The sequence below is a fragment of the Pristis pectinata genome, chromosome 4, assembly GCF_009764475.1.
Source record: "Pristis pectinata isolate sPriPec2 chromosome 4, sPriPec2.1.pri, whole genome shotgun sequence".
Classification (NCBI taxonomy): Eukaryota; Metazoa; Chordata; class Chondrichthyes; order Rhinopristiformes; family Pristidae; genus Pristis; species Pristis pectinata.
In genome coordinates, this window is record NC_067408.1 from 119,670,153 (window position 1) to 119,692,850 (window position 22,698).

The 22,698-nt window shown below is 53.2% G+C and overlaps 1 protein-coding gene across 1 annotated transcript in view; it reads left to right on the forward strand.

Annotated features, from left to right (window-relative positions):
* The first annotated feature begins 11,886 nt into the window (after positions 1 to 11,886).
* The window catches only part of LOC127569700 (ubiquitin-associated and SH3 domain-containing protein A-like), a 31,623-nt gene continuing 20,811 nt past the window's right edge, over positions 11,887 to 22,698 (forward strand). The window contains exons 1-3 of the mRNA XM_052014501.1: positions 11,887 to 11,999; positions 16,112 to 16,165; positions 22,435 to 22,621. Of these exons, the coding sequence (XP_051870461.1) occupies positions 11,887 to 11,999; positions 16,112 to 16,165; positions 22,435 to 22,621 (354 nt within the window). The remainder of the gene's footprint in view (positions 12,000 to 16,111; positions 16,166 to 22,434; positions 22,622 to 22,698) is intronic.

Sequence of the window (22,698 nt, forward strand, 5' to 3'; positions counted from 1 at the left end):
CCTCCTGATTTGTTCTTCAGCATCTCTGCTGTATTGGGGGGGGGGGGGGGGGGGGGGGGGGGGGTGTCTGTAGAATACTCCCAATAGAGTGATTGCTTCCTTCCTGTTTCTGACCTCCACCCACACTGACTCAGTGGACGATTCCTCCAGGACATCCTCCCTTTCTGCAGCTGTGACACTGTCCCTGATCAGCAAAGCCACTCCCCAACCTCTTTTACCTCCGTCCCTGTCCCTTTTGAAACATCTAAACCCCGGAATATCCAGTACCCACTCCTGCCCTTGTGACAGCCAAGTCTCAGTAATGGCCACCATGTCATAGTTCCACATACTTACCCACACTCTAAGTTCACCACCCTTGCTCCTGATGCTTCTCACATTAGAGCAGACAAACTTCAGCCCATCCAACTGACTGCAGTTTTGCCCTTTCAACTGCCTGTCCTTCCTCACAGTCTTTCTACACTCTGCATCTACTTGGACACTAAATGAACCAAGCTCTGACCTATCACTCTGGTTCCCATCCCCCTACCAAACTAGTTTAATCCCTCCCCAACAGTTCTAGCAAACCTGCCCAGAAGAATATTGGTCCCCCTCCAGTTCAGGTGTAACCCGTCCCTTTTGTACAGGTCGTACCTTCCCCAGAAGAGATCCCAATGATCAACAAACCTGAAATCCAGCCCCCTGCACCAATTTCTCAGCCACACATTCATCTGCCAAATCATCCTATTCTTACCCTCACTCACATGTGGCACAGGCAGCAATCCAGAGAATACTACCCCTGAGGTCCTGCTTTTCAGCTTCCTACCTAGCTCCCTATATTCCCTCTTCAGGACCTCATCTCTTTTTCTGCACATGTCGTTGGTACCAATATGTACCACGACCTCTGGCGTCCCTGACCCTGGCACCAGGGAGGCAACGTACCATCCGGGAGTCTCTTTCATATCCACATAATCTGCTGTCTGCCCCCTTACTATTGAATCCCCTGTCACTACCACCCTCCTCTTCCCCCCCCCCCCCCCCCTTCCCTTCTGCACCACACAACCAGGCGCAGTGCCAGAGACCTGGTCACTGCAGCTTTCCCCTGGTAGGTCGTCCCCCCCCCCCAACAGTATCCAGAGCGGTGTACCTATTATTGAGGGGAACAGCCACAGGGATACTCTGCACTACCTGCCTATTCTCCGTCCTTCTCCTGACAGTCACCCAGCTACCTGCCTCCTGCAGCTTCGGGGTGACTGCCTCCCTGTTGCTCTTATCTATGAACCCTTCGTTCTCCTGTAGGAGCCGAAGGTCATCCAGCTGCACCTCCAGTTCCCTAACCCAGTCTGTAAGGAGCTGCAGCTGGATGCACCTCGTGCAGATGTAGTTATCAGGGAGCATGGATGTCTCCCAGAACTCCCACATTTCACAAGCTGAACACACCACTGACCCTGGAGCCAGTCTCACTACTCTGCCTGGCACTAAAGGACACGCCAAAGCGAGAAAGAAACCTACCTTCGCCTCCTCTCGTTGAAGCCTCTTGAGCCAAAGCCTCTAACACCAGCCCACTCACACAACGGTCACTCTACTTATACCTACCCTCCCGTTATTTGCTGCTGTTAATCAGCCAATCAACTGGTAACAATTTGCACATGTGCCTCGTTTAGACTCTTGCAAGGTGAAACTCACAAGCACACGCACAGAGACTCACCTCTTTTCAAAGGTCCCACTCCGCATCTGGCTCGAACTCCCGACTCTGCAAGGTGAAACTCAGGTCTTGCTACTGGTGGAAGGGCAGAACTGGGGATTGTAGCCAGGCAAGTGGAGACACCGGAGACGGCAGATGTTGGAATCTGGAGCAACACACAAAGCGCTGGAGAAACTCAGCGGGTCGGGCAGCATCCGTGGAGGGAAATGGACAGTCGACGTTTCGGGTCGAGACCCTTCATCTGGACTGAAAGAGTAGAGGGGAGATGGCTGGTATAAAAGGTGGGGGGAAGGGGAGGGGCAAGAGCTGGCAGGTGATGGGTGGATCCAGGTGAGGGGGCTGATGGGCAGACGGAGGATGCGAGAGTGGAAGTAGTGACAGAGGCTGGGAGGTGAGAGGTGGAGGTGACAGGAGAGGAAGGTGGAGCCTGGAACCCAAGGGAGGGGGTGGGGAGGGGACCCAGGGGGAGGAGTGTGTGGGTGAGGGGTGAGGGGTGGGCGAAGGATGATGGGGGCTGGGTAGATCAGGAGGAGAGAGAAAAGGGACGGAGGGGGAGCAGTTAACTGGAAGTTGGAGAATTCAATGTTCATACCACCAGGTTGTAGACCACTCAGGCAGACTATAATGCGCTGTTCCTCGAGTTTGTGCTTAGCCTCGTCTTGGCAGTGGAGGAGGCCGAGGTCAGTGTGAGAATGGGAGGGGAATTAAAATGGCTGCAACCGGGAGATCCAGACGGCCACGGCAGACGGAGCAAAGGTGCTCAGCGGTCACCTGGTCTGTGTCCAGATTCACCGATACAGAGGAGGCCACGTCGGGAGCACTGGATGCAATCGATAACACTGGAGGATACGCAGGTGAATCTCTGCCTCACCTGGAGGGGAAGTTCAGGGCCCTGGATGGTGGTGAGGGAGGAGGGGTAGGGACAGGTGGTACACTGATTCACCTATCAGTGGGTGAGCAATTGGGGAACAGTGACCACAGCTCATTAACTTTCAGGATAGCTATAGATAACGATGGGTATGGGGCTAGCAGGAGGGTTTTAAATTAGAGCAGGGCAAATTATGAAGGCATAAGGCAGGAACCAGGTAGAGTAAACTGGGAACACCGTTTTACTGGCAAGTCCATGTCAAACATGTGGAAAGTGTTCAAGGATCAAATACAGAGGGTACAGGATAGGTATATCCCGATTAGAAGGAAGGACATGAATGGGAAAATAAGGGAACCTTGGATATCCAGAGAAGTGATGAACTTAGTCAAGGAGAAATAGGACAAGTATGTAGAGCTTCAGAAGTTAGGATCAGATAGAGCACCTGAGGACTAGAAAGAAGCTAGAAATGAACTCATGAAAAGAATTAGGAAAGCCAGGAGGACCCATGAAAAGTCCTTAGCAAGTAGGATTAAGGAGAATCCAAAGGCATTCTATACCTATGTAAGGAATAGGAGGACAACGAGGGACAGGGTAGGACCACTTAAGGATAAAGAAGGGAATCTACATTTGGATGCAGAGGATGTGGGTGAGGTTCTGAATATTTCCCTTCAGTATTGACCCAGGAAAGGGACGTGCAGGATGCAGAAATTGGAACTGAGGGTGGAAACATAGGGCATTTAGAGGTCAAGGAGGAGGTAGTGTTAGGTCTCCTAAACAGTATTAAGGTGGATAAGTCCCCGGGGCCCGATGGGATATACCCCAGGTTACTGAGGGAGGCAAGAGAGGAAATTGCTGGGACCTTGACCAGTATCTTTGTGTCACCTTTGACCACGGGTGAGGTCCCGGAGGACTGGCGAGTGGCTGGTGTCGTTCCTCTGTTTAAGAAAGGAACAAGGGAAAATCCGGGGAACTATAGACCGGTGAGTCTCACGTCAGTTGTGGGGAAATTGCTGGAGAACATTCTTAGAGATGGGGTATACAAGCATCTGGAAGCCAATGGCTCGATTAGGGAAAGCCAGTATGGCTTTGTGCGGGGCAAGTCGTGTCCTACCAACCTGGTTGAGTTTTCTGACAAGGTGATGAGAGAGATTGATGAAGGTAGAGCTGTGGATGTCATCTATATGGACTTCAGTAAGGCATTTGACAAGGTCCCACATCATCGGTTAATCAAGAAAGTTTGGATGCATGGGGTCAGTGGAGAATTAGCTGTGTGGATCCAGAACTGGCTTGCCTGTAGAAGACAGAGGGTGGTGGTTGAAGGGACTTATTCGGGCTGGAGGCCTGTGTGTAGTGGTGTTCTGCAGGGATCTGTACTGGGATCTCTGCTGTTTGCAATGTACATAAATGACCTGGATGAGTGTGTTGATGGATGGGTTGGTAAGTTTGCAGATACCAAGGTTGGTGGAGTTGTGAATAGTGTAGAGGACTGGCAACAGATACAGCGTGATATAGATCAGTTGCAGATGTGGGCAGAGAAATGGCAGATGGAGTTTAACCCGGATAAATGTGAGGGGTTGCACCTTGGTAGGGCTAATGTCAAGAGGCAGTACACTCTGAAGGGCAAGACCCTTAACAGTGTTGAAGAGCAGAGAGACCTTGGGGTGCAAGTTCATGACTCATTGAAAGTGGCTACACAGGTAGGTAGGGTGGTTAAGAAGGCTTATGGGATGCTTGCATTTATTAATCAAGGTATTGAGTATAGGAGTCAGGAAGTTATGATGCATCTCTATAGAACTCTGGTTAGGCCACATTTAGAGTATTGCGTGCAATTCTGGTCACCTCACTATGTCGAGGCTTTAGAGAGGGTGCAGAGGAGGTTTACCAGGATGCTGCCTGGATTAGAGGGCATGTGCTATCAGGAGAGGCACAGACAGGGTGGACAAGCAATATATTTTTCCCATTATTGAGCGGTCCAACACCAGAGGGCATGCATTTAAGGTGAGAGGGGATAGGTTCAGAATAGACGTGAGGGGTACGTTTTTTACTGAGAGAGTGGTGGATGCCTGGAATGCGTTGCCTGAAAGAGTGATGGAGGCAAATTCATTGGGGGCTTTTAAGAGGGGCTTGGATGGGCACATGGATGAGAGGAGAATGGAGGAATATGGGCATTCTGTAGGTAGGAGGGATTAGCTATGTTGGCACAACATTGTGGGCCGAAGGGCCTGTCCTGTGCTGTACTGCTCTATGTTCTATGTACACCTCTTGTGGTTACAGGGGAGAGAGTGGGTTGGAGGGAAAGGAGGAACAGACCAGGGAGTCACGGAGAGAAAGCCAAAAGGGACAAAGAGGGGAAGATGTGGCTGGTGGAAGTTGCAAAGGATGATGTGCTGAATGCACAGGCTGCTGATGAGATGGGTGAGCACCAGGGAAACTCTATCCCTGTTCTGCCTCAGGGTGGGCAGGGTAAGGGCAGACGTGCGGAAGTAGAGGAGATGTGGGGGCTCCATCAATAACAGTGGGAAGGAAACCCCACTTTCTGAAAGTGGAGGACGTCTCGGATTCCCCCTCACATTGCTGGAGCCTCACCCACTTCTCCTTCCTGCAGGAGATGTGCTTACATTGCCTGGGAGGGTTTAAACTGTACAGCAGCGGGGAGAGGGGTGAAACGTCGAGGGTGGCAGACAAGTCCAGGGGCAGGGCTGGCAGAGGCGGGTTAGAGAGTGTGGGAGGGCTCAACAGCATTGACTTTAATGCAAGGATCCTCACAGTGATATGAGCTTCAAGCGTGGATTGGAACTTGGAATTCTGGTCACTGCAATCACAGAATTGTGGTTGAGGGAAGAAAGGACCGGCAGCTGATGTTTCAGATGTAACAGAGGGGCTGAGAAAGAGGAGGGGGAAAGGGAGGACGTGAGAGAGGATATCCTGGAGGAATCTCCAGGGCCATATGGGAATTTGAGGAACGGATCAGTAAGTAAATCACTGTCTCTCTCTGATCTGTGTCTCCATGGTTATCAGATACAGAACCTGTGGCACATCTAAAGCAGGCTGTGAGATGATGGGAATGAGTCCCTTTCACTTGTTGGAGATGGACCCTAACCCTAACCCACAGTTAATGAAGCACATTCCTCGGGCATCACCTCCCAGCTCACCCTACAACCGTCTCCAAAACACCTCCAATCCTAAATCAACCTTTACCCCCAAACCCCTGGCCCCAAAGCAACCCATAACCCCTTGCTCTGGTCCCACACACCCTCCATCCTTCCCCTGGATGTCAGCTGGAACCCACCGACATCCCAGTGACACGTTAAACTGAGCACAAAGCAGTCTAGTCACAAGGAGCAACCTCCCTGTTCCTACAATCTGGTGTCCCATGACAGGAGTCCAGACTGTGGTCCTCCCCACACCTCAGCATTGGCTGCACCCAGCTTCAGTGCGTCCCTCAGCACGGACTCCTGCAGCCGGGAATGTGCCAGCCGGCAGCGTTCCCCTACGGACATCTCGCTGAGCTGGGAGACCCACAGGTTTCGCGCAGACCAAAGGGCGTCCTTCACCGAGTTGATGATCTTCCAGCCACACCTGATGTCTGTCTCGGTGTGTCCCCAGGAACAGCCCGGAGATCAGAGAGTCCTCTGTCACGCAGCTGCTGGGAATGAACCGGGATATGGACCCATGCATCCGTCTCCACGCCCTCTTCACAAATCCACCGTCTGCAACGATCTGGACAATTGTCTCAAGCCCACTGCAGCCGTCCTAAAGGCAGAGTGTGCTGGGAGTGAGTCTCTGACTGTACAGGAAGGGTCCGACTGGGAGGGCCGCTCTCACCGCCAGCCAAGCGCGGTCTTGGTGCCTTTTGGTGAGTTCTGGCGATGATGGATTCTGCCAGATGGTTTGGACCATTTGCTCAGGGAACCTCCCCACAGTATCCGTAAGTCCTTGTCCTGCAGTGTCTGCAGGACGTTCCACATTGACCACTGCCCAATGGACTTGTGGTCTAAGGTGTTTGCCTGGAAGAAGTCTCCCACAGAGGACAGGTAGTGTGGCAACGTCCAGCTGACTGGCGCATTGAGCAGTAATGAGGCCAGACCCATCCTTTGCAACACGGGGGACAGGTGGGACCTCAGCACGCAGTGACACTTGGTGTTTCTACACACAGCCTGATGCAGCCTCACACGAAGGTGGTCATCAGGACGAGGGTGATGTTGGGCACACGTTCCTGTTCTCTGGAGATGTCCATCGTGACCCATCAATCAGGCTGCAAATTGCTGCCCACAGGATGGATGCCACTGGTCGGGCCCTCAGGAAGCAGCAAGCTGCTGACATTTGCCATCGTCCTACCCATGTTTACCAGCTGGTGAAACCCCAGACACATTGCTTTCGTCAGGAACTTGCCACAGCACAGCGCTTTGAACAAATAAATGGCCCACTGAGGTAAAGCTGTGGTGCCCAGTTGTCTGGCTGGTGATGGGGACGTCAAGGGCTTTGACACTGAGAAAACTTGCTCTTAAACTCATCGGCTGTCAAACTTATCACGGGCCAGAATGTCACCAAATGTCTGAAAGTCACAGACATTGAATACTTAAACATTCTACAATAAAATGCATTTTAAAAGGATTAAAGATCAAAACATAGTTCCCTGAAAGTGGCAACACAGGTAGACAGGGTGGTGAAGAAGGCGTGTGGCACACTGGCCTTCATCGGTCAGGGTACTGAGTACAGGAGTTGGGACGTCATGTTACAACTGTACAAGTCATTGATGAGACCACACTTGGGTTACTGTGTGCAGTTCTGGTCGCCCAGCTATAGGAAGGGTGTCCTTTAGCTGGAGAGGGGGCAGAAAAGGTTCACGAGGACGTTACTGGGACTGGAGGGCTGGAGTTATAAGGAGAGGCTGGACAGGCTGGGCCTGTTTTCCCTGGAGCGAAGGAGGCTGAGGGGTCACCTTATAGAGGGTTATAAAATCATGAGGGGCACAGATAAGGTGGACAGTCACAGTGTTTTCCCCAGGGTAGGGGAGTCTAAAACTAGAGGGCACAGTTTTAAGGTGAGGGGAAAGATTTAAAGGGGATCTGAGGGGCAAATATTTCACACACAGGGGGGTGGGCGTGTGCAACGAGCTGCCAGAGGAAGCGATAGAGGCGGGCACAATTACAGTGTTGAAAAGACATTTAGACAGGGGGTACATGGAGGTCTAGAGGGATTGGGCCAAACGCAGGCAAATGGGACCAGCTTAGGTAGGCACCTTGGTCAGCATGGACCAGTTGGGCCGAAGGGCCTGTTTCTGTGCTGTGTGATGTAAACAAATGCTTGAATTACGTGTAACCAGCCTGTCTCCTCACCACTGAAATGAATCCAGCCTTGACCTGTGCCCAGATTTCCCAACACAACTCAAGGACTTGGTGCTTTGCCGCTGGGCTCTGAGAGGAACCCATCCTTGGATCAAGAAGGGAAGGTGTCAGGAAATTCCCAACTTCTGGCTTTGTCCTCAGAGGATGCAGGCTGTGACCACCAGAGGGTGCTGCAGGTCCACGGGACAACAGGAGTCGGAGCATGGAGAGACACGGAGAGACACGGGAGAGACACGGAGAGACACGGAGAGACACGGGAGAGACACGGAGAGACACGGGAGAGACACGCACACGGAGAGACACGGGAGAGACACACGGAGAGACACAGAGAGACACGGAGAGACACACACACGGAGAGACACGCACACGGAGAGACACGGGAGAGACACACGGAGAGACACAGAGAGACACGGAGAGACACAGGGGAGACACGGAGAGACACGGCAGAGACACACGGAGAGACACGGGAGACACGGAGAGACACACACAGAGAGACACACACGGAGAGACACAGAGAGACACGGAGAGACACAGACACACACGGAGAGACACAGAGACACGGAGAGACACGGAGAGACACACACGGAGAGACACACACGGAGAGACACAGAGAGACACGGAGAGACACAGACACACACGGAGAGACACGGGAGACACGGAGAGACACACACGGAGAGACACACACGGAGAGACACAGAGAGACACGGAGAGACACAGACACACACGGAGAGACACACACGGAGAGACACACACGGAGAGACACAGGGGAGACACGGAGAGACACACACGGAGAGACAGAGGACTGTAGATGCTGAAACCTGGAGCAACACAAAGATGCTGGACAGACTCAGTGGGTCAGGCAGCATCTGTGGAAGGAAGTGGGCAGTTGACGTTTCAGGTCAAATCCCTTTATCTGGACTGGAAAGAAAGAGGGGAGGTAGCCGGTATAAAGAGGTGGGGGGAAGGGGCAGAGCAAGAGCTGGCAGGTGATTGGTGGATCCAGGTGAGGGGGTGATAAGCAGGTGAGGCAGAGGGAGGGTGTGAATGATGTCAGAAGCTGGGAGGTGATAGGTGGAAGTGAGCAAGGGCTGAAGATGATGGAATCTGATAGGACAGGACAGTGGAGTATGGAATAGAGGTGGGGAAGGAGAGGGTAGGGGAGGGGAAGGAGGTATGGTGATGGGTCCAGGTGGATCAGGAGGAGAGAGAAGAGAAACAAAGGGGAAAGGGGACAGAGGGAGAGCGGTTACCGGAAGATTGAGAATTCAATGTTCATGCCGTCAGGTTGGAGACTGCCCAGGCGGAACGTGAGGTGCTGTTCCCTCGACCTGACGGCGGAGGAGGCCGTGGACAGACGTGTCAGTATGGGAGTGGGAAGTGGAATTAAAATGACCGACCACCGGGAGATCCCGGCTGGCACGGTAGGAGCAGGAGTCGGCCACTCGGAGCCTCCAGCCTGTCCGGCCCTACGATGTGATCCTGGCTGATCTGCCCCAAGCCTCAGCTCAGTTACATTGCTTTCTAAAAACGTTCCCAGGACCATCTTTTTAATTGATTGTTGTTGGTGCCATAACCTCAAGACCCGACGTACAGCTTCCCAGCTCTGTCCCAACTCCAGTCTCCAGCCCCATTTCCTGTATGTTACCCATTATCCTCAACTCTCCAACAGACCAATGATCTGTCGAACCCAGCTGTGAACATACCCTGAGCCCACATCCACACCCTGCAAAGAGAATTCCAGAGATTCCTCCTCATTCCCAGCTGAAATGGTGACCGCCTCATCCTGAAACAGGCCTCAAGTAGAGGAATCGTCCCCTCAGGACCCACCTATGACCCCTCAGAATCTGATACGTGTCGATGAGATCACCTCTTCTCCTAAACACCAGTGTGTGGGGGCCCAATCTGTTCAACACCTCCTCTGAGACACACCATTCATTCTGGAAACTTCCCAAACTGAAGTCAAAACACTGCAGATTCTGGAAATCTGAAACAAAACTGAACACATGGGGCAGGTCAGCAGCCACATCCAGGTTTACCCCTTGTATTGTGGAGGGTCGTGGCTGTCATGTGACAGCACTGCCCCCTACCTGGTCGGAAGACACACCACTGCCAATCAGGGTTTGGCCCCGCCCCACCCATCAGCACACACTTGACCATTGGCCTTTGTAAATTACCTGGGCTGGACCCCCCCCCCCCCCCAGCCCTCCAGCACTATGAAGAGTGCCACATGTGCTTGGCTGTCCCTCCCTGTCTGCTCCAACGGATGAACCTGCTTCATTCCAGGCCGAGTACCGTGGACTGGCGCTGGAGAAATCGTTGGTGAGGTGTACACTCTTAAAGGGTTGGGTTAGTTAGTGTCCCTACTGGCACAGAGCTGTGCCTGCACTGAGTCAAGGGGTGGTGGGTATCGTATTGTTTTTCCTTGATTGTCTGTACCCAGTTCGTTGTGTGTGTGTTATCCACATTACCATTTTCCCATGTTTGTCTTTTGTAAGTAAATCATTTATCTCGAAGACTGTGTTCAGAGTCCTTGCCTTCTGAGATCCCGAATCTGTTTCACAACACTCCTTGGGGTTTCACCCCAGCCCGAGCACCAACCCAATTTAAACACAGAGCCCAATTCTGGTTCTGATCTAATTCTGACCTAATCCTGAGTGTGTTAATGTGATTCGCACCATTCCAGGTGTGAATCACATCAACACACTCACCTCAATCCAACATTACAGTCCAAGCCCAGCAATTCACCCAACCCCAACTCTAACCCAGGCACCCTCTTGTGATCCGAACACACTGAATCCCTCCCTCTCAGCTGAATAAACTAACCCCTAACCATCAGTCCCTCACAGTCCTGCCCAAAACCAGACAATGTCCAAGCCCCCACCACTAAAAGCAAACTTTCCTAACTCTGCTTCCCCCTCCCCCAGGGACAACCCGCCGTCCCACATCACCCCTTCCCCCTCCCCCAGGGACAACCCACCGTCCCACATCACCCCTTCCCCCTCCCCCTCCCCCAGGGACAACCCGCCGTCCCACATCACCCCTTCCCCCTCCCCCAGGGACAACCCACCGTCCCACATCACCCCTTCCCCCTCCCCCTCCCCCAGGGACAACCCGCCGTCCCACATCACCCCTTCCCCCTCCCCCAGGGACAACCCACCGTCCCACATCCCCCCGTCCCCCTCCCCCTCCCCCAGGGACAACCCGCCGTCCCACATCACCCCTTCCCCCTCCCCCAGGGACAACCCACCGTCCCACATCACCCCTTCCCCCTCCCCCTCCCCCAGCGACAACCCGCCGTCCCACATCACCCCTTCCCCCTCCCCCAGGGACAACCCACCGTCCCACATCACCCCTTCCCCCTCCCCCAGGGACAACCCACCGTCCCACATCACCCCCTCCCCCAGGGACAACCCGCCGTCCCACATCACCCCTTCCCCCTCCCCCAGGGACAACCCGCCGTCCCACATCACCCCTTCCCCCTCCCCCTCCCCCAGGGACAACCCGCCGTCCCACATCACCCCCTCCCCCTCCCCCAGGGACAACCCGCCGTCCCACATCACCCCTTCCCCCTCCCCCAGGGACAACCCGCCGTCCCACATCACCCCCTCCCCCTCCCCCAGGGACAACCCGCCGTCCCACATCACCCCCTCCCCCTCCCCCAGGGACAGGCACAGGGACAGGGCCCCAATCCTGACCCACATCAGAACTTTAGCCTGAACCCCCGCCCTTCCTTGTACACAATCACCGACACTCCGATACTCCTTGACCCTGCTTCAGATACAAACGACAAACGTTTCACAAAGGCCAGTTGTTGAACTTTCACAGACGGGGCGCGGTAGACAGCAGAGCCCATGAGCTGTGGAACAACGTCTGGCTCTTTCACCACTGCTTGTCATCAGCAAAGAACAAAGTGTCAGTAGCAGGAAGTTGCCTGTGGGTGAGGTTACTCGGTTCCAGAGGGTTGGGTGCAGTGCTGGGGAGTGAATGAGATGGCGGAGTGTGCAGGCAGGCCAACTTCTCAGTGTCCTGCTCAGCTCCAGAGCAGAAGCACTCCCTCCCTGCTGGAACCTCTTCTTGCCCAGGGTTTCCCGGAGCACCTCGTGTAAGTGGCTGGAGATTCCATCTCCAAACCCTGTTGTCTTTTGACTTTGGCCCGTTTGAGGTGGTCTTTGTGTGGAAGATGTCTGTGAACAATTTCAGTCGCTGTTGTTCAGTGTGATTGGAGCCTGATGTGGTCGGAGGAGAGGTGAGAATGATTTCACAGTCGGGACCGCTGAACAGGTCCTGCAGGAACGTTGGACAGGGGATGGAGGCAGGAATCGGCAGTGTTGTGGGAGTGGGACTGAGAGTGGAGCCAGCAGAGGATGATGGGCAGAGTGGTCATCCTGCCTAAAATCGTTCTGAGACTGAGGCAGCACAATGCAGAACCTGTCACACCACCACTCCCTGCTAAAGATGTTTCTGGAAAGAGTTTTTGCGTCTTTCAGCTTCAGGATCCTCAAGGTCGGAACCGACTCTGGGGCCTGTTCATGGGGATGCTTGTGCAGCTCGATAGGTGCTGACTGTTTTACCAGGAGTTAGTTGACGTAACCGACAATAATTCTGTCAGTGCTGGATTCTTGACTGGGAATGTGGGTCAGAGGTTTCTGAAATAATGAAGTGGATCTGAAAGTTCTCCGCACTGCTGCTGGGTGGGTTGTGTTAGGGCCCAGAGCCCAGCGCTGGTGTATAGGGAGATCCCACACTCCCAGATCGGTCCTGGAGCCTCACGGTTCGCCAAAACCTTTCCAGGACAGGAGCTGGTCTGCTCACCACCTCCAGCTATGGGATGTGAACAGCTCCACTTCAGGGCAATTTGGGGCAGTTTAGTGAACAAAGTCGAGATCTGAAGAATGAATTAACACGTGTATGGAAATGTGTGTGTGTGTAGTGTGTGTGTGTGGGGCATACACCACACCCCCGGGTTGCGTGTGTGTGTATAATGTGTGACCGAGTGTATGTGATGTGTGACTGTGTGGGATACACTACACCCCTGGACTCGGTGTGTGTGGAGGGGTGGGGGAATACACCACACCCCTGGTCTGTCCCTCTCTCCATGTGTAATTGTTGGCTGTCAGGGTCTGACCTCAGAACCAGGACCAGAGGTCCTTGAAACATGTGGGTGTCCACTGTTAACAGTGAATGGAGCATGAGAGGCTCAGCAACGACAGTGTGATGTTGGGGTGGTGGAGGGAGACAACCACAGTGACCCCCTCGCCCACAGTGACCCCACAAACTCACATGGCGTCTAACCGTCAGGAGTAGACAGAGACACAGAACAGTCCGGCATAGGGACAGGACCTTCGGCCCACAATGTCGCTGGCAAACACGCTGCTGAATTTAACTAACTCTCTTCAGCCTGCACACGATCCATATCCCTCCATTGCCTGCGCATCCATGTGTCTGGCTATAAGTCTCTTAAACTCCTCTATTGTATCTGCCTCCACCCCCACCCCGGCAGCTCGTTCCAGGCACCCACCGCTCTGTGTGGGGGAAAAAAAACTTGCCCCACACATCTCCTTTGAACTTCCCCCTCTCACCTTAAATGCATGTCCTCCAGTATTAGACATTTCATCCCTGGGAGAAAGACTCTGATTGCCTTCTCTATCTGTGTCTCTCATAATCTCATAAACTTCCATCAGGTCTCCCCTCAGTCTCCGACACTCCAGAGAAAACAACCCAAGTCTGTCCAACCTCTCCTCGTAGCTCATACCCTCTAATCCAGGCAGCATCCTGGTGAACCTCTTCTGCGCCCTCTCCACAGTCTCCACATCCTTCCTGTAATGGGGCGACCAGAACTGCACACAACACTCCAAGTGCAACCTAATCAAAAGTTTTACACAGCTGCAACATGACTTCCTGATTCTTATACTGAATGCCCCGACCAATAAAGGCAAGTGTGCCGTACACCTGCTTTACATCCTATCTACCTGTGGCCACTTTCAGTGCGCTGTGGACTTGGACCCCACGATCCCTCTGTCCATTAGTGCTGTTAAGGGTACTACCATTAACTGTACACTTTCTCCTTTCATTTGACCTCCCAAAGTGCAACACCTCACACCTGCCCAGATTAAACTCCATCTGCCATTTCTCCACCCATATCGGCAACTGATCTATATCCCGCTGTACCCTTTGGCAATCTTCTACATGATCCACAACACCACCAATCTTTGCATCGTCTGCGAACTTACTAACCCACTCATCCACGTTTTCATCCAGGTCATTTATGTATATCACACACAGCAGAGGTCCCAGTACGGATCCCTGCAGGACACCACTAGTCATTGACCTCCGGCCAGAATAAGTCCCATCGACCACTACCCTCTGTCTTCTATGGGTAAGCCAGTTCTGAATCCAAATGGCCAAATCACCATGGATTCCATGCATCTTAATCTTCTGGATGAGCCTCCCATGAGGCACCTTGTCAAACACCTTACTAAAATCCATGTAGACAACATCCACAGCTCTAACTTCATCAATCATCCTCATCGCCTCCTTGAAAAACTCAAATTAGTAAGGCATGATTTGCCCTGCACAAAGCCATGGTGACTGTCCCTAATTAGGCCATGGTTTTCCAAATGCTCATAAATCATCTCCCTGAGAACCCTCTCCAATAATTTCCCCACCACTGACTCACCAGGATTATCCCCGTTTCCCTTCTTGAACAACATTGGCTACTCACCAGACCTCCAGGACCTCACCTGCGGCTAGAGAGGACACAACTATCTTGGTCATAGCCCCAGCATTCTCCCCTCTTGCCTCAATAACCTGGGGTATATTCCATCAGCCCTGGGGTTTAACCATGTTAACATTCTTCAGGCTCAGAAACAAAAACCCACCAGAGCAGGAGATGGAAACATCTCTGAAACGATGGGCAGTAAGTGGTGGAGGACTGTCCCAGGACTCCACAGGCTGGGCCATGGGGTGCTCTGGGCTGCGCTCTGTGTCTCAGTTCCCTGTGGACAATGACACCCTCATGTGCACCATTCTCACACATGGTCATCCTATCACCCTGTCCACAGCGAGCCCCGCCCACCCTCAGCAAGCCCTGTCCATCTTCAGTAAGCCCCGCCCACCCCCCCAGCTTCAACCAGTTTCCCGGGCAGTCAGCATAGCCCCAGACGTAACCCTGGGCTGGGGCTTTGAGGGGGTGAGGGGGAGATGATCATTGGATTGGTCGCTGCTGCCTGGACCCCACAACATTTTAACCGCCCAGCCTCACACACAGAGCCCCTCATCCAAACCGGTGGTCACAGTGGGAATAGCCCCAGTACTGAGCCGCGCTGAACCCGGGCGATACTGACGCACCCATCCACCGGTGTCCCGGCTTCCTGCCACCGAGCCAGTCCTGGGTCACCCCCTGGGGTTCTCCAGTGTTGACCAGCCTGCCACCTGTGACTTGCCAAAGTCTCGCTCAAGTCTGAGGTTTTTATTGACTGCCTCATTATTTCCTCAAAAACATTTGTTAGTCCAACACGACCCTCCTGCACCAAATCCACACTGACTGAGCAGCGAGTCCCCAAGAGCCAGGTTAAGCAGCCCTCAGACTTTGTTCCAGCGATGTGACAGACTGTCACTCAGTCTGCCTTCCCTCCCCTACACACCTGCAGCCTCCAGTCCTCTGGCTTCACCCTGCACACAAAGCGCACTGGAACACCACTGGAGCCTTCAGTAGGAACGTCCCTGCCCAGTGACGTTCACATCCAGACCCCTCACATCCTCTCTGCGACTTCATCATTCCCGACAGGTTCAGCACAACACTGTGGGCCGAAGGGCCTATCCCTGTGCTGTCCAGTTCTATAACACTTCCCATTCGTCCTCCTCCATCTCAATCCCTGCCAAGCACTCGCACAGAAAGCTTCGTGTGTGTCTGATCCCCGGAACTTTCACAGGGACCTGAGAGGAGAGTTTAACACACAGAGAGTGGTTGAACCCTGGAACACTGCCAGAGGACATGAGTCAGATACAGTCTCCGTGTCAGGGAGACGTTTAGATGGGCACTGGGATAGGTAAGGCATAGCAGATCCTAATGCAGGAATATGGGCAAGAGGCTGGCACAGATATGGTGGGCCGAAGGGCCTGTTTCTCTGTACATGTTGTAACTTTATTACCTGTACCAGGTACAGTCAGAGCTGGAGTCACACTGAAGGGTTTGATCGATTTTCGTCTCCACAGGCAGAAGGCTTTGGCTGCAACAGGAAGGGCGGGTCCTCAGGAAGCGTCTGATTGGTGAGTGTCGTCACCGATGGGTGTCTGTCTCATGGCACGTCATGCTGGGACCTCATGGGGTAGATTACAGGCTCACTCCTGGTGACGGGTCACAGCCACACACCCGGTGACGGGTCACCAGCTCACTGCTGGTGATGGTGCCAGCCAATTTGCAGAAATTCTACTGCTTTTATGACACTAACAGAGGCAGAATGTGGGGACTGAGTGAGTCACAGGTACAAATACTCACAAGTGAATAAGCCTGACACGATTGGTAATAGGAGCAGAACCCATCAGTCAGCCCCACGCTGATCTCCCTGATCTTGGAGAGAAGGAGGATGAGAGGTGATTTGATAGAGATGCACAAGATGATAAGAGGCATAGATCGAGTGGACAGTCAGAGACGTTTTCCCAGGGTGACAATGGATAACATGAGGGGACATAATTTTAAGGTGATTGGAGGAAGGTATAAGGGGGATGTCAGGGGTAAGTTTTTTTACACAGAGAGTGGTGGGTGCGTGGAACGCACTGCCTGCAGAGGTTGTGGGGGCAGATACATTAGGGACATTTAAGAGATTCTAAGATAGACGCATGAATGATAGAAAAATGGGGGGCTATGTGGGAGGGAAGGGTTAGATAGATCTTAGAGCAGGATAAAATGTCGGCACAACGTTGTGGGCCGAAGGGCCTGTACTATGCTGTAGTGTTCCACGTTCTACCTCGGGCCTCTTTCCTGCACTATCCCCACATCCTCTGGTGGGTGGGAGGGCGTGAAGTGTGTGAGGGGGAACACAGACAGTTCCATATGGGGCACAAAACAGAGAAGAGTGTTTGTGAAGTGATGGGTGGGTAATGTTGGTGATGAAGCGGGCCCGGGTGTGTTTGTGCTGCCGTTACTGAAGCCAGCGTGGGTCCAGCAGAGAGCCAGTGACCCACACGGGTGCTGGGCTCACCGTGTCACTGCAAGTACGGAGGGGGAGGGGTGGGGGAGGGAGGGAGGGGGGGGGGGAGGGGTGGGGGGTAGAGGGTAGGGATGGAGGGAGGGAGGGAGGGAGGGGGATGTCAGGGACCGGGCTGAGTTCTGACAGACACATTGTTTAGCAGCCACTGGTTCACCTGTCACCTCTCCTGCAGACTGCTGGCTGTAGGGCTGGTTTCCTGTCAGTAAACAACAGACAGATGTGTGTGCCTCGTGCCCCGGTGCGGTGGTGGTGGTTTTGCTGCCTGTCTCTGACGATATCCCCCACGCTCTCCGCCTGTTATCACACCTGCACCAATTCCCTACTGCTGATCATTTCTGGCCCACACTCAGGGTTCACCAGCCTACACTCCCCCCACCAAACAGTCCCAAACAACCACCTACCCCCCCCCCCCACCCAACCCCTCCCAAAGACCCTCCCAGAGTCCATAGAACCATAGAACCATACAGCAAAAACAGGCCCTTCAGCCCACCATGTTGTGCCGTGCATCAAACCACCCTCACACTATCTAACCCTTTCCTCCTGCATATCCCTCTATCTCACATTCCTCCATGCGCCTATCCAACAAACTCTTGAACCTGTCTAATGTATCCACCTCCACCACCACCCCAGGGAGTGCATTCCATGCACCAACCACTCTCTGGGTGAAAAACCTCCCCCTGACATCTCCCCTGAACCTCCCACCCATAACCTTAAAGCCATGCCCTCTCGTCTTGAGCATTGGTGCCCTGGGAAGGAGGCGCTGACTGTCTACTCTATCTATTCCTCTCAATATTTTATATACCTCTATCATGTCTCCTCTCAACCTCCTCCTTTCCAGTGAATAAAGCCCTAGCACCTTAAGCCTCTTCTCATATTCCATACGCTCTAATCCAGGCAGCATCCTGGTAAATCTCCTCTGCACCCTCTCCAACGCCTCCACATCCTTCCTATGATGAGGCGACCAGAACTGAACACGGTACTCTAAGTGTGGCCTAACTAGAGTTTTGTAAAGCTGCATCATCACCTCTCGGCTCTTAAACTCAATCCCGCGACTTATGAAAGCCAACATCCCACAGGCCTTCTTAACTGCTTTATCCACCTGTGAGGCAACTTTCAATGAACTGTGAATATGAACCCCCAGATCCCTCTGCTCCTCTACACTGCCAAGTAACTTGCCATTTACCCAGTACTCTGTCCTGGAGTTTGTCCTTCCAAAGTGTACCACCTCACACTTCTCCGGATTGAACTCCATCTGCCACTTGTCAGCCCAGCTCTGCATCCTATCAATATCCCTCTGTAAGCTCCGACAGCCCTCCACACTACCCACAACACCACCGATCTTAGTGTCGTCCGCAAACTTACTAACCCAGCCCTCCACCCCCTCATCTAAGTCATCTATAAATAGCACAAAAAGTAGAGGTCCCAGAACCGATCCCTGCGGGACACCACTAGTCACTGCCCTCCAATCCGAGGGCACTCCTTCCACCACAACCCTCTGCTTTCTACAGGCAAGCCAATTCCTAATCCACACAGCCAAGCTTCCTTGGATCCCTTGGCCTCTGACCTTCTGAAGCCTAGAATGAGGACCCTTATCAAACGCCTTACTAAAATCCATGTAAACCACATCCACCGCACTACCCTCATCAATCTTCCTCGTCACCTCCTCAAAGAACTCTATCAGGCTTGTGAGGCAAGATCTTCCCTTCACAAAGCCATGCTGGCTGTCCCTAATCAGTCCATGATTCTCCAGGTGTTCATAAATCCTATCCCTTAGAATCCTTTCTAACAGCTTACCCACCATAGACGTAAGGCTCACCGGTCTGTAATTCCCTGGACTATCCCTATTACCTTTTTTGAATAAGGGGACCACATTCGCAACCCTCCAATCCTCCGGCACCATCCCCGTGGACAACGAGGACTCAAAGATCCTTACCAGCGGTTCAACAATCTCCTCCCTAGCCTCTTGAAGCAGCCTGGGGAAAATCCCGTCAGGACCCGGAGATTTATCTGTCTTGATATTATTTAACAACTTCAACACATCCTCTCTCTTGATATCTACAACCTCGAGAACATTACCCCTACCAGCACTCCCTTCCGCATCATCAAGACCCCTCTCCCTGGTGAATACCGAAGAGAAGTACTCATTGAGAACTTCTCCCACTTCCGCCACCTCCAGGCAAATTCTTCCACCTTTGTCCTTAATCGGACCTACCTTTACCCTAGCCATCTTCCTACCCTTCACGTACTTGAAAAAGGCCTTGGGGTTTTCCTTAACCCTACTAGCCAATGCCTTTTCATGTCCCCTTCTAGCTCTCCTCAGCCCTTTCTTAAGTTCCTTCCTCGCTACTCTATATTCCTCACGGGCCCTGTCTGAACCTTGCTGCTTATACCTCATGTACACTACCTTCTTCTCTCTAACAAGTCATTCCACCTCTCTCGTCACCCACGGTTCCTTCACTCTGCCATTCCTTCTCTGCCTCACCGGGACATATTTATCCCTAACATCCTGCATACGACCCCTGAACATCGACCACATCTCCATGGTACATTTTCCTTCAAAAAGGACATCCCAATTTACACTCCCAAGTTCTCTCCTTATAGCCTCATAGTTCGCCCTTCCCCAATTAAAAATCCTCTTGTCCTCTATGCACCTGTCCCTGTCCATGACAATTTTAAAGGTTATGGAGCAATGGTCACTGTCCCCCAAATGCTCACCCACCAATAGATCCTTCACCTGTCCCGGTTCATTTCCTAAAACTAGATCTAGCATGGCATTCCCTCTAGTCGGCCTGTCAACATACTGCGTCAGGAATCCCTCCTGGACACATTTAACAAATTCCGTCCCATCTAAACCTTTGGCACTAAGCAGGTTCCAGTCTATATTCGGGAAGTTGAAGTCTCCCATTATAACAACCCTGTTATTTTTGCTTCTCTCCAAACACTGCCTGCCAATCTGCTCCTCTATATCTCTACTGCTACCGGGAGGCCTATAGAATACTCCTAGTAGAGTAACTGCTCCTTTCTTCTTACTTAACTCCACCCATACGGACTCTAGAGATGATCCTTCTACAACATCCATCTTTTCCACAGCCGTAACAGTGTCCCTGACCAGTATCGCCACCCCTCCTCCTCTTCTCCCCCCCCATCCCTCTTAAAACACCGAAAACCAGGAATATTCAATATCCACTCCTCTCCTGACGTCAGCCATGTCTCAGTAATAGCCACAATATCATAGTCCCCCATACTTATCCAAGCCCTCAGTTCATCCCCCTTATTCCTGACACTTCTTGCATTTAAGTAAACACACTTCAGTCCATCTACCTTACTACTTTTATAGCCTGTATTCTGCTTCTCCTTCTCCAAAGCCTCTCTACCTGTTTGATCTAACTTTTCCCCATCCCCTTCTTCCTCTGACCTACTCCTCCGGTTCCCTTCCCCCTCACAAACTAGTTTAAACCCTCCCGAACCACCCTAGCAAATCTCGCCACAAGGATATTGGCCCCCTTCTGGTTCGGGTGTAACCCGTCCTCTCTGTACAGGTCCCACCTTCCCGAGAAGAGATCCCAATGATCCAGAAATCTAAAACCCTCCCTCCTGCACCAGCTTCTCAGCCACGCATTTATCTGCCACCTCATCCTGTTCCTGCCTTCACTATCGTGTGGCACTGGCAGCAATCCCGAGATTGCTACCCTTGAGGTCCTGTTCTTCAGTCTTCTGCCTAGCTCCCTGAACTCACTCTTCAAGACCTCATCCCCCTTCCTACCTATGTCGTTGGTGCCAACATGGACCACAACTTCTGGCTGCTCTCCCTCCCGCTCAAGAATCCTGTGGACCCAATCAGTGACATCCCGGTCCCTGGCACCTGGGAGGCAACATACCATCCGGGATTCATGCTCACTGCCACAGAACCTCCTGTCTGTTTCCCTGACTATCGAGTCCCCTATCACTACCGCATGTCTCTTTCCCACCCTTCCCTTCTGAGCAGCAGTACCAGTCCCAGTGCCAGAGGCCTGGTAACTGCAGCTAGGCCCCTGCAGGTCATCCCCCTCAACAGCCTCCAAGGCAGAAAACCTGTTACTGAGGGGAACAGCCTCCGGGGTTCCCTGCTCTGTCTGCCTGCCTGACTTCTTCCTCTTCCCTCCCCTGACAGTCACCATTCTATCTGCATCCTGAACCTCAGATGTACCTGCTCTAAGGGGGGTGACTGCCTCCTGATGGACCGTGTCTACATAACTCTCTCCCTCCCTTATGCTGCGCAGTGTTTGTAGCTGCGACTCCAGCTCATCGACTCTGAGCCGAAGTTCCTCCAGCCTCAAGCACTTACTGCAGATGTGGCCATCGTGGACCGCAGCAAGGTCCACGAGTTCCCACATCAAACAGCTGCAGTCCCCGCTGAACTGTCCCACAGTCTCCCCCAAAACCACCCCGGAGCCCCCTGAAAGTCCCAAACAATCCCCCCGAACCATCCCAAACATCCCCCCCCCCCCCGAACCAGCCCAGAGCCCCCTGAAACCACCCGAGCCCCCCCCCCTCCAGAAACCATCCCAGAGCCCCCCAGAACCTCATCAAACACCCCCGGGTGCCCCCAGAGTCCCTCTACAATCCTGGTACAGAGGCAGCTGGAACCTCCTCACCGTTCCCCAGAAGGAGGCCATTCAGCCTGCTGTGCTCATGCTATCCAACATGGTGTGTGGGTTATTCCTGTTTCCCAGCCGTCCTGGGGCTGATGGAGATACTGAGGGTCTCTGCAAACACTGGGGACCTCTCACCTCGACCTGTGACCCGGGCACTGACCTAACCTTCTGCAGCCGGTCTCCGCACCCACACGGCCGCGACCTCTCCTGGTTTTATCCCTGTCAGCTGCACCTCCCTCTGTATCCACAGTTCCCAGGACTCGGCCCCAGCTACCTGGGTCTCTCCCCCTGTCGGTGACCCCCCTGTCAGTGACCACCCTGGACCCACCCTGCCTGGCAGACACAGGCAGACCCACTGCTCTCTGTGATCAGGGGCAGCATGGTCTCCACCATGGTGGAGCTGTTCTGTGCCTCAGCAACTGAAGACAGGTGCACAAGGTCAGGACAACAGCAAGGGCAGGCCATTCAGCCCATCGTCTGGTGTGCCATTCATCAGGACCACGATCCTAACATCAACACAACATTCTTGCACTCCCCCCAAACCCCTCTCCCAGACTGACTCCCACCTCCCACCACACCTTCCTGTCCTTCCCCAGTTGCCACGGCTATTCAGCCCATCGTACGAGTTACTATGGTTCTTTGGCCCACCGAAGTTTTGCCTGGTGTAGACTAACGACAACCATTTCTCCGACAGGATACGGGCCCATGGGAATGACCCGACGCGCGATGATCCCATTCCACAGGAGTACGTGCTGTATCTATGTCCGTCAGCCCCGCTCTGGGACCAGCTGCTGGTGTTCTGGGCTGAGAGCCAGAAGCAGTGTGGCAGGAACCGTGCCCACGAGCTCTTCCCACACATCAGTCTCTGCCACTTCTTCACAGTAAGGCCCATCTGAACAGGGAACCTGAGTCTCTTGTCCTTGTAGAACCTGTGGGTCAGGGATAGAGTGAGGAGCTT